General features: G+C 33.0%; 2 protein-coding genes across 2 annotated transcripts; both read right to left on the reverse strand.

Moving 5' to 3' along the window:
* Positions 1-1,212: 1,212 nt before the first annotated feature.
* Positions 1,213-6,079, reverse strand: LOC133669526 (pentatricopeptide repeat-containing protein At1g12300, mitochondrial-like). The gene is made up of 3 exons (XM_062089701.1): positions 4,550-6,079; positions 2,018-2,235; positions 1,213-1,572 (listed from the first exon to the last, which is right to left on the reverse strand). Exons 1-2 carry the CDS (start codon positions 6,005-6,007, stop codon positions 2,176-2,178), a joined length of 1,518 nt encoding a protein of 505 aa, XP_061945685.1. The 5' UTR covers positions 6,008-6,079; the 3' UTR covers positions 1,213-1,572; positions 2,018-2,175.
* A 3,349-nt stretch (positions 6,080-9,428) lies between these two features.
* On the reverse strand, positions 9,429-10,545 carry LOC133669399 (uncharacterized). Its single transcript, XM_062089519.1, has one exon. The coding sequence runs from the start codon at positions 10,307-10,309 to the stop codon at positions 9,629-9,631; it is 681 nt and encodes a 226-aa protein (XP_061945503.1). The 5' UTR covers positions 10,310-10,545; the 3' UTR covers positions 9,429-9,628.
* Between the last annotated feature and the right edge of the window lie 873 nt (positions 10,546-11,418).

Raw genomic sequence — 11,418 nt, forward strand, 5'->3', positions numbered from 1 at the left:
TTTAGCTAACTGTATGCATTGCAGCTTGCTAACAATGCCAGTTATCAAAGCTTGCTTTATGTTGGCTGGCGAGTTTTTACGATAGCATCTGGTTACTATTTTTTTGATAAAATAGACGTAGATTGTGAAAACAGAAGTGATATGTCGCCCTGTGCTTTATATTCTGAAAATACAGAATTTTATTTTAAAATTATTTTGAAAACGGATTTATTTGATTTCTTTATTTCTATTTCTTCAACCAAATATATTTTTTTATAATTATATTTTTTATATCTTTGATAATTAATTAAATGTAATTTTCTATTTTGTTACTATCTCGGGACAGAAAAGATAAAAATAATAAAGACAAAAATATATTTGATTAAAAAAACAAAGATAAAGATATAGAAATAAATTTATTCACAGTATAATATTAAAGTAAATTTATGTATTTTCAAAACAAAAAGTATACAGAGGACATATCTTGATAGGTAATATTTTTTTTTTTTTTTTTTAAAATATATTTGTAAAAGTTCTAAAATTATCCAATTAAAACATATAAAAATAAAAATTATTATTATCATGGTTTTCAAAATCAATTTGAGGATCAACCTAAAACAAGAATCGGATCATGAGTTTGGTTAATTATTGACTTATATTAACTCGAGTCAATATATAAATAAAATTATTAATCATGATAAATTATTCCAGACATCCTATAATTTCATCGTTTTATCACTTTATAACTAAGTTTTTAAATATTACATTTTAAAAAAGTAAAAGTTGTTTTAAAAATCAATAAAAAAAAAAAAAACAATAAAACCCCCGTTTATCTTTCACTCTTGTACTCACAGCCAACCAAACATCGTCTTCTCCAAACCCACAACCCATAACAACAATTGTTATTTCTCATGATAACACACTCAGCCACCACCAATCAAAACCTTCTACCTTCGTAACCAGACTCCACCCGAACCATTCCACAATAAATAAAGAATGGGGCTCGAGTTTTCTGATTGTCATTATCATTATTGATTGTAGTCTCCACATTTGAAAACCCTAATCTTTGCAAATCCTCTGCTAAATATTAATTTCCATGGGGGTGATGGTTTTCCTGTGGAAAGCCGAGACTGTGGGACAAAAGAGGAGGGGAATCAAAGAGAAGATCACGGTTGTTGGGTTGCAACACGCGAGAGCTGAGGCTGAGTATAAACTTACACAAAAAAAAACTAATTAACTTCTAAAATATGAAGATTTAATAGTAAAATAGATTTTTTTGTATATTTTATCTATAACAGGATATAAAACAATCACTCTATCTATCTTGTTCATCACTAACTAATACAATTATGTCTCCATGTTCTTTTTGTATTGTCTTTTCTCTACCTCCACTGTTACTATCTTTTCTGATCAAGATAGTGAAAAAACACCACCTAAAAACTATTGTTTCTCTTTCATCAAAACCCCTGCGGAAAAGAGGAATGCTTTTTGGGTCATGTTATCATTATTCTTTGGAATCTCATCCATGGCTTCATCATACTATGATTGAGCACCGTCTCTCCTGCCAGTAAAATCTGGAAATGGACCACCAGCCTGCAAGATCAAGCAAGAACAAACACCATAAGCATACTCAATGATAACGATTTATGAATGTTCCTTGGATAGCAAAGAATCACATGGCTGAGACTGGGAATGATTCATTTCTTATTTCAGAAAGTTCAGTGACTAAACAGAAAGAAAACTGATGAAATTTGAATCGAAATGATAAGGTCCTAATATCTTTGCATTGCTATCAAACATTTAACATCACACGGAATACAAATCTTGTAATCTAATTAGCCAAGACTTCACTTGAATGAGTCTGGTGCAGATAATTATGTCATTAGGAAAAGCTCGTGTTTTTCTACAGAAAGTTTTTTTTTAAAAAAAAAAACCCTAAAACCTGAGGAACCAACTTTGATCATTTCAGCACTAAATGACTAAAAGATCAGCTGTCGAGTGCTTTACCATGCAAAGAAACAAAAGCAGTGGAACATACCAGAACACACCATATCTGTTGGCAAGTGCAAACGTATCAGCACATAAAACCAACCCTGGGCATGAATCGTCAAGCTCCTCTGTGATCATGTCCATTTTACAAAAAAACCTCTCAAGGTCTTGTTGCGAACAGCATCATGCCTCTCAATGGAATGGTTTTTATTGGGTGGCAAGTGCAAGAGCATCATCATCATTCATGAAGACTGAAGCATCACAACCCTGCTTCCATTGAGCCAATCAAATCAGTAAATCAGTACCAATATCAAAAACATTATCATGAATCAATACCAGATAAAACAATGTCAAGAATTTATGATGTTTATTACAGAACAAAGCATCCCGGTCAAATTTGTGATTAGCCTGCTTTTAGGAAATTAATATTAACGAGTACCTTAGCAAAGATTGCTCAACAAGCATACATGAGGCATACACTAGGAAATTTAGAACCATTACCTCATTCTTAAACATTACCAAAATGAAAAGTCTATCAACAAAAAATTTACAGGACCAAACAAAAGAAAAAAACAATGTCAAGCGATTATTGAAACCAGTATGCACAAGAACAAGAAAAAATAAATCATAAAACAACAATTTATGAGCAAACAGACCCAAATTGTTAAGAACTGACAGCAAGTACAAAGACATATCAATACCCACCTCAAAACCCAACACCAATCCAAAATCTTACACTGAGCAGGCACACCATGCATATAAATAAAATAAACAAGAACCAAAATCTAAAATCCTGATCCGGTAAGAATCAAAATCAACAAACAAGAAACCAAAATCTCCAAAAGAAGTCAAAGCCTATTGATGACAACTCCCTCAAAAAGAGACCAATAATTAAATAACAACGTAAAATATATACAGAACCCGCAAATTCACTTCACAAAACCCTCAAAATGTGTAAATACAAAGAAAACCCATCTCTACTTTCATGTCAGAGTAGTGGTATGCCGAGAGCACCCGAAAAGATCCTATTTCCGATATCATGAATTTGATTATGGAAGGGAAGGGCTCAGGTATGTAGTGATTTTTGGAAGACACTTTTAGAAATTTGCAATTGAGAGATAAGGTCGGGAAAAAAGCATTTGCCTGTTTGTGGAGAGGAGGTGCTGGTGGAAGAAAGGGTTTTGCATTCCAGCATCCAAGCAGAGGTCAGAAATAGCTTGGAAGGTAGACTTTGAGCACAATGGAAGGAATGCAGACACAAACAAGGTAATTGGTACTAGGAGGCTGTCCTTAAACAGCTCCCATTTTACAAGGACAAGGCTCGTTTCATGCAATTTTATACACCAAAAAGTCAATTGTTTTAGAAATTTTTCATCACCCAAGGTGTTGGAAACCAAAAAATAAGCTTTTGGCAATGAGTAATGGTATTTTGAGTAACAAGCTTACCCTTTTATGATGGAAAAACTTCTTGATTGATCACTCCAAAAAGGCCAAGGCAGAAGCTGCACTAAACTAATACGGTGGTTTTGTAAATTTTTAGCAAATTATAATCGTAACAGAAAATGATAGAGAGATAGACCAAAATATCTTCCAATCCTTTTTATATCTAAGAGCACTGTGGGTCATGCACTCATTGTAATAGATCACATGAGTTCTGATAGGAAACAGACAAATGGGACCTACGTTGTAGCCCAGAAATCCAAGGGAGCTCTTATATTTTATACTCCTAGAGGAAAATGAGAATTAAGTTTGAATTCGATGAATCTGATATCATATATTCATTACTTTTCTATGCAGGGAATGCATATGAACTGCAACATTCACCTCTTTGCACACAGAAAACACAAGTAAGAAGAGTGAAGCAACCCTATATTTTGATGGCAAGTACTGCTAGACACTAAGACTACCTCAAATAGGAATTTGAATGCGACTTTTTTTCTGCTTCAACTATGGCCCCAGAATCAGAAAATAAAATACTAAATTATACTAGCAGATTCCGATTAAATTCTTCCCCTCCTATTGATAGAACTGTTGAGAACAAAACAAGCAACTTATAATTCTGAAATTACAAAAAAATGAAATCACCTATATCATCAAAATCAGTCAAATAAAGTAAGGACCAGAATGTTCATAAGAGCAACAACAATACAAATTACACTGCATGTAAACCTCAATAAATCATGTTTAGTCAGAAATATATCATGTTCATTCAGAAATGAAAATGCCAGGAATGTCACTAGTGAATAGACTTTTTCCAGTTAGTTTCATTTATGAAGGTAGAGACAGGGCAGCTAAAGGCACAGAAGTTTCCATGGGCAAGTACACAAGTACACACAATCTTCCAACCTCCTTGGTTTACATAAGTTCAGTTAAAAATATATTGTTTGTTACAAGCATAAATGTCTACAAGGTCAGAAAGATGACACTGGCGCAACTCTACAGAGCAAATATGACCTAAATGCTAGTGGAGAAAAATCCCAAGCATGAAACCAAATGCAACAAAAGCTGCAAGGGTAATAGAAACAACTTTTAATTTGCTGCATTAATCAAAGCAACATTGAGTATTCAAAGGTTACTTCACCTTTACATCATGATGATCGTCACAGAGCCCTGGCAAATTTTTAAGAGCAGGACTCCCATCATTGGTGGGTAGATCTAGCAGCAAGGTTCTGGTGGCAGCATCTGTAGAGAATCCCCGATTGACCATTTCACAGATAAGCTGCATTGCTGTTGATGTATCCTTGTGTTGGAGAAATCCTTGGATAATCACATTATAGGAGCAAGCATTTGGTGTGCAGCCGTCCTCTTCCATTTTTCTAAAAAGTTTGAGTGCTTCAATTAGAGATCCTTCTTTACAAATTCCACCAATTAACACAGTGTAGGTATGAACATCAGGCTGAAATCCTTCCACGATGAGTCTAGAAAACAATACCTTTGCATCCTTAAGCTTCCCACACTTGCACATAGCATCAATAAGGATGGTGTAGACTACCAAGTTAGGCTTCACAGCACTCTTTTGCATCTCTTGAAATAGTGCCCACCCCTCATCAAGATTCCCTTGTTCACAGAAACCATCAATCAAAGTCGAGTAAGTTATTATGGTTGGAGTGAGGCCACAAGCAGAGATGTTCCTGAAAAGCTGATGTGCAGCCCACATTCTCCCCACTCGACACAAACCTTTTATCAGAGTATTGTAAGTAACTACAGTAGGAACTAAACCTTCTCTCAACATTTCATCAAAAACTTGCATTGCCTCGTCTACCCTTTCCATCTTACAATATCCATTAAGCAAGGTGTTATAATTACAAACATCATGCGTAGTGCCCTTACTCGCCATCACATCAAATACCTCTCTAGCTCCATCTACTTTTCCTTGCAAACAATATCCCTCAATCACCGAATTGTAAGCAACAGTATCCAGCACACAACTTAGCTTTTCCATTTCCTCAAGATATCCAACAGCCACATCAGCTTTCCCAACTTTACAAAGACCATTTATTACCACACTATAAGTATATGCACCAGGTCTATACCCTCTTTCCACCATATCATCAACCAATTTCACAGCTTCACCCATTTTACCTTCTTTACAGAGCCCATTTACCAAGGTAGTAGACGTTACAACATCCGGCTCAAAACCACGTTTAAGAATTTTTCCCCACACAGAGAAGCCAAAATCAACACGGTTTGAGTGACAGAAACAGTTAATCAATATGGTGAGCGTGAAGACATTATGTTTAACTCCTCTAAGTTCCATTTCTTTGGACAAAGAAACTACTGTCTCATGTTTTTTCATCCTCATAACTGCAGACAGTAACTGATTAAAATCATAAGTACTAGGCCGAGGGTTCTTGCTAAGCATGTCATTGAAAAAAGCTAAGGCATCATCAATGTTACTAAAGGACACCTTATCAGTGCCGCTGCTACTGCAAGTAGTGGAGAAGGGAAATGAGGAAAAGAAGGGCATACCCATTTGCTGTTGAAGACGAAATATTGGGTTTTTAGTAAGCAAACCAGTTGCTCGAGACATAGCCGTCATCTTTCTTCACTCTACAGAATCTCTTAGTCTTTCTTTCATGAAATTTCTTGAAATGCCAGCTGAAGGGTTTGTATTTTGTTAGAGGAGAAATTTAAAGGATTAATGACTTAAAAAAGATGGTGTTATATGGAGTTTCAATCTGATTTTTATTAAAATTTATATTTTTTTTTAAATTAAGTTATTTTTAATATTTTAAATTATATTAATGTAATAATGTTAAAAATAATTTTTTTAAAAAAAAAATATTATTTTAATTATAATTATTTTTTAAAAGTAACCTGCATTATATTCTCAAAAATCTCCTTAGTTATATTGTATTCTTTTAATTTTCCTAATATAACCCTTATATATATAATTCTTTATCCAACCCGAGGCTTGGGTTACAAATTGATATAATTAACTCTAGTTAATTTATATTTATCAAAACAATGTCATTTTTATTTTAAAAAATAATATTATTTAAAAAAAATAGTGTTCAATGACCACTCAGAGAGACAAAAAATAGCAGAGCTGTGAAATACAGATTAACTTCAGAAAATAAAAATACGTTTGCCTACATAGAGGTTGCCTTGCACAAATTGCATACATCAATTTTAATCTTATTGTTTTTTAAATTTTTTCAACTCTATCTTATCCTTTTTGTTTTTACATGTTAAGAATATTTTTTAAAAAATTTAAAATTTTTTTATATTTTTTTACTTCAAATTAATATTTTTTTTTATGTTTTTAGATTATTTTGATATGCTGAAATTAAAAATAATTTTTAAAAAATAAAAAAATATATTATTTTAATTAATTTTTAAATAAAAAACACTTTAAAAAGCAACCACATCCATATTCTCAAACAAACACCAATCATCAACTTTACACCCATTAATAAAATCAGTTAAACATCCAAGAGTAAATCCATAAATTAAAGATTTTATCAAACTTATTGTTTTAAAAAAAATTGACTAAAGTGTTTGGAAAAATTGAATCTCATTTAAACTCAAACTTAAAAGAAAAAAATAGGGTTCTTATATAATAATATAATTTTTTAATGTATATTTATATCTTTAACTGAGTCAATTCTATCTTTGAATAAACATTAAGTTTTTAATCTATCTTGTTAACCATAATTATCATATCCGGTTTAGTTTCTAACATATAAAATGGTCACCTGATCAACTTAATTAATTATTTTTATATAAAACAATATTGTTTGTTCTTTTAAAAATAAAAAAAAATCATGGTGTTGTTTTGAATGGGTATACAAGGTTTGGCTAGATTACAAGTTAATTGGGTATGATTAGAAAAATATCTTTTTTAATTGAAATTAAAACTTAACTCAAGTTAGGATTCAAGTTACAGGTTTCTTGAGTTAACTTATTAAATTAGATTTAAAAACTATGTTTTTGACATGATTTTCATGTGAAACATCTAAAATAAAATAAATTTCATCGTGTAATAAAATATCATATACATAACTTTTATTTACAACCATTTATGGCTATATATATCAATTTTTATTTCACTTATAAAAAAATATTTATGTTGCTCTAATTCTTTTATATTTTAATAAGATTTAGCAATAATTCTTACTTATGAAACAAAATTATATTAAATATTTGGTTTTGATATTTAAAAATTTTATCTCTTGATTCGATCCACCAAGAAAATAATAAATGGTAATTAAAGAAAACTAGATGTTTAGAAGTATAGTAATAATTTTTTTTCAAAATATTTTTTACTAAAAAATACATCAGAATAATATTTTATTATTATTTTTTTTAATTTATTTTTAATACTAATATATAATATATCAAAACCATCAAATAACATAAATAATTAAATTTTAAATAAAAAATTAAATTTTACCCGAACTCCATTTTACCACAACCCCAAACCCCCAATTTAGAACCCATGTCAATATATTAATAATTACAGGACATAAGAATGCTCAAAATCATCTTATCATCTGATTTCAGTAAATGAAAATATGATATCATTGCTTAATAAAACCTCAAGGAAAGAGTACTCAACACTTGAACCATTACAATATTCAACTAACCTGCATTAAAAATAATAATGAGGTTATCATGAGTAGTTCTGCCATCGTTGGCTTGTTACAGGAAGAAATTAAGACAGTACAAAAAAGTGAAAGTGTTAAAGTTGATTGTTTCACCTGTTTCTTCCCATTCTTTCTCACTTGTACCAACTATTGTTAGAGTAAGATTGAGCTTTTTCTTCATCGAGTAGAGAGTAGAGCGAGGCTTTCCTCAAAATTATCAAATTTCCATGAGATATTCCATGTACACCAGATACAAAATCATCCATTTGTTGTTGGTCTTCATCATTATATGGAGCCACTCGTCCATTAATCCCCAACACAAATAGCAATCCACCCTTAGTACATTATTGCGGTTTTCGTCACGATGATGCTGCTAAAGTAAACTTGAACTGCCTTCCCAAGAGTGTCACCTGTTCTTTCATCATCCATATAGAACCAGATGTAGAATGAGGACTAGAATCCAAGCACGCAGCAGAAAAGACATTTTTCAAACACTGAGATGGAGGCAAATAGACGATTATCAGGATCAAGCTTTCTGGCAAGCTCAATTTAGTAAAACAATCATCAGTTGTATCTAACTTCAATATGGAATTGCGAATCCCTGCCTCGGACGTTACAATCCAGTGAACAGCTCCATGCAGGAAAACTGATCTTTGTTTGCTATCAAACGCTTGGTAATGGGGTGCAGGAGGATTCTTAAGTCTTCTCCACAAACCCGTCTTTACTGAGTAAATGTCTTCATTGGGGCGTCCAGCTTTGTAATCATGAAACCTACAGCATTACCATATAAACCGTGTTTCGGAGTTACCATAGTCAGAAATGGGAGAACCAAGTACATAGATACGGTAGGATTCCATAGACCGATTCCCAGGTGGAAGTTTTGATCCATTGTTGCAGAATTTGGAATGTTCACAGGGCAAAACAATCCTTCGCAAAGAACCTACCATGACAAGCTCCATGGTACTGGTTTGAAGATATGGAAATGGCAAATCTGCCAAGTTTTGGTACAGGCAAAAGGTTTTTTGATTGCCTAAAACTAGTGAACACTCTTTTCATGTTTTTCCAGTATATGGCCAGGAGACGAGAGGAGAGCTGCTGCTTGTTTTTGGATCTGAAAATGAGCTGGTGCCAAACAGTTAATATCATGTACCAAAACGAGGATCGAATTCCCAAAGGGTATCAAGTTGAGCAATTAAGACTAGGCAAACTATAATCCGAAAGTTTTAGCATAGCAGCAATGAGAGTAGCAGCAAAACAGCACCAGGGAACAGCAATGATAACTGAAACTTGGATACACTGAACAATTAGACAGACCATGAAGCATCTTCAATCTAATCAACATGAACACCAATCAAATCAAATGAAACAAGATTCAGTCAGAAATTCTTGATATAGATATATTCAATGAAATTGAAACCTTCGTATCCTTATCAACACTAATTTCATTTCAATTTCATATCAAATAAGTCGAGACTTAAAAAACAACAACAAAAACAGAAGAAAAAAACCTTAACTAAGACTATTTGCCTACTATTTCATTACATTTAACAGAGCTCACAATCTGATAAATTTTAAGCCCCTTTCACATATCTTTGCTTAGCCAACCTTGGTGAACTCCTAATCCAGCCAATAACAGCCTCGGATCCACTCTCTCCACCACTTTTCTTACCTTTCTTTCCACCCCTTGATTTCTTTTCCTCTCTGCTAACCTCCTCAGTGACCGTCTTTTCCAAATCAGCAACCTTCACATTGTGATTATCTTTAGCTACCCTTTCAAAATCACCCACTAACTTCCTTGCTAGACCCCTTTTAATCTTCACAGTTTCCTCAAATTCTTGATCCTCCTCTTCTTCACTCTCCTCCTCGTCAATCAACTGCAATAACCTCCTCTTCTTTGTCACGTTAGGAGCTGGAGGAGGCGAGACAGACCCACCCCTTTTATTATTGCGCTCTTTCTGCCCATCCGGGGCCAAATCTTTCTTCTTCGGGCTAGTTTTGGCTAATAACTTGATTTTTTTTTCGCGGAGTTTTCGTAGTTTCTCAGTATTTCCTTCGATTCGACCCTGAAATCGAAGGCGGGTGAAACTGAGCCCTCCCATGGACCAGTGAGCTTCATGAGCCCATGAAAGAAACGGATCCATAACAGGAACTGGCGGGTCTACTCGTTCAGCGCTGTGCCTTACATCGGTGTAGATTCTGGGGCGAGGGAGGGTGCTGCCATAGAATTTTCCAGGGCCTAAAGGAACTACCATTGTTGCGTTTTTTCTGTGGGGAATTTCGACAAACAGGTGGTTGGCGATGATTCAATGGGGGCGAAAGCGCGGAGTTGCCAAGAGGGGGTTGGTGGTTGCCATTGTTTTGTGAGGGTTTATAAAGAAGAGGGTTTTGGGGCGTGTGTTTTGGGCGAGGGTTTTGGGCGGGTAATGTTGGCGGGTTATTTCGGCGCTAAATATTGGCGCCTGGAAAATTTTGGTGCGAAAATGGAAATGTTTTGGTGTGTGTGAGTTGGGCATGGTCTTTGTTGACACGTGGCGAGAATAGTCAATGTCCAGATGCAGTGGTTAATTCATACTCCATTACACACCTGTGCCGCGCGGGACGGGTTAATTTCTTTTTAACATAAAATAAAACATTTAAATGATAATATGAATGAATCATGTTAATTTGATGAGTCCACAATTTAAGATAACCTAAAAATAAAAAAAATAAAAAAAAGCTTAAGGCTGAACAAAACTAGTTTTAAATGATAAAATTAAAAAAATTAATAATTAAAAAAACATGAAAAAAATATTAGATTAACTTAGATTAACTTTACGAATCCACCACCCTCAACATAAAATTAAGATAAAAAAATTATTTTTTTAAAATGAGCTAGAAAAGGAATCAAAGCTAACTAAATAAATAAAAACATTCAAAAAATATGAGTCACATTGAATTAACCTGACAAACCTACAATCTAGGATAACCCTATTAAAAAAAGACATAAAAAATAAGAAATCCCAAGATCCAATAGCCCAATATCAAATAATAAAATTAAAAAAAAAAATTAAAAAAAATTCAAAGCAACTTGTGTTAATTTAACTAACTTACGACCTAGGATAACCCCAAAAGAAGAAGAAAATAGAAAGTTAAGGTCTAATAACCTAATATCAAATGATAAAATAAAAATATTTTAAAATATATCAAAGTTAAATTGAGCTAAGTCTTTAAAATAAGTAGCTTTAGTCATGAGATTGAGATGATCTTACATAAGACAAAAAAAAATCTTAACAAAAAAGAATAGTAATCAAAGCAATAAGGATTAAATCTAGTATAAAAAACCAATGAAATAAAATAATGAGAGATTAAAAATTAAAAAAAA

This window comes from Populus nigra, chromosome 12 (assembly GCF_951802175.1).
Source record: "Populus nigra chromosome 12, ddPopNigr1.1, whole genome shotgun sequence".
Taxonomy (NCBI): Eukaryota; Viridiplantae; Streptophyta; class Magnoliopsida; order Malpighiales; family Salicaceae; genus Populus; species Populus nigra.

What these genes read in the sequence shown, in the direction of transcription:
- LOC133669526 (XM_062089701.1), bottom strand. Translation starts at nt 6,007, where the DNA reads ATGACGGCTATGTCTCGAGCAACTGGTTTGCTTACTAAAAACCCAATA. An exon ending in ACGATCATCATGATGTAAAG is followed by an intron (nt 2,236 to 4,549) that starts GTGAAGTAACCT and finishes CAATGGAAGCAG; the next exon opens with GGTTGTGATGCTTCAGTCTT.
- LOC133669399 (XM_062089519.1), bottom strand. Translation starts at nt 10,309, where the DNA reads ATGGTAGTTCCTTTAGGCCCTGGAAAATTCTATGGCAGCACCCTCCCT.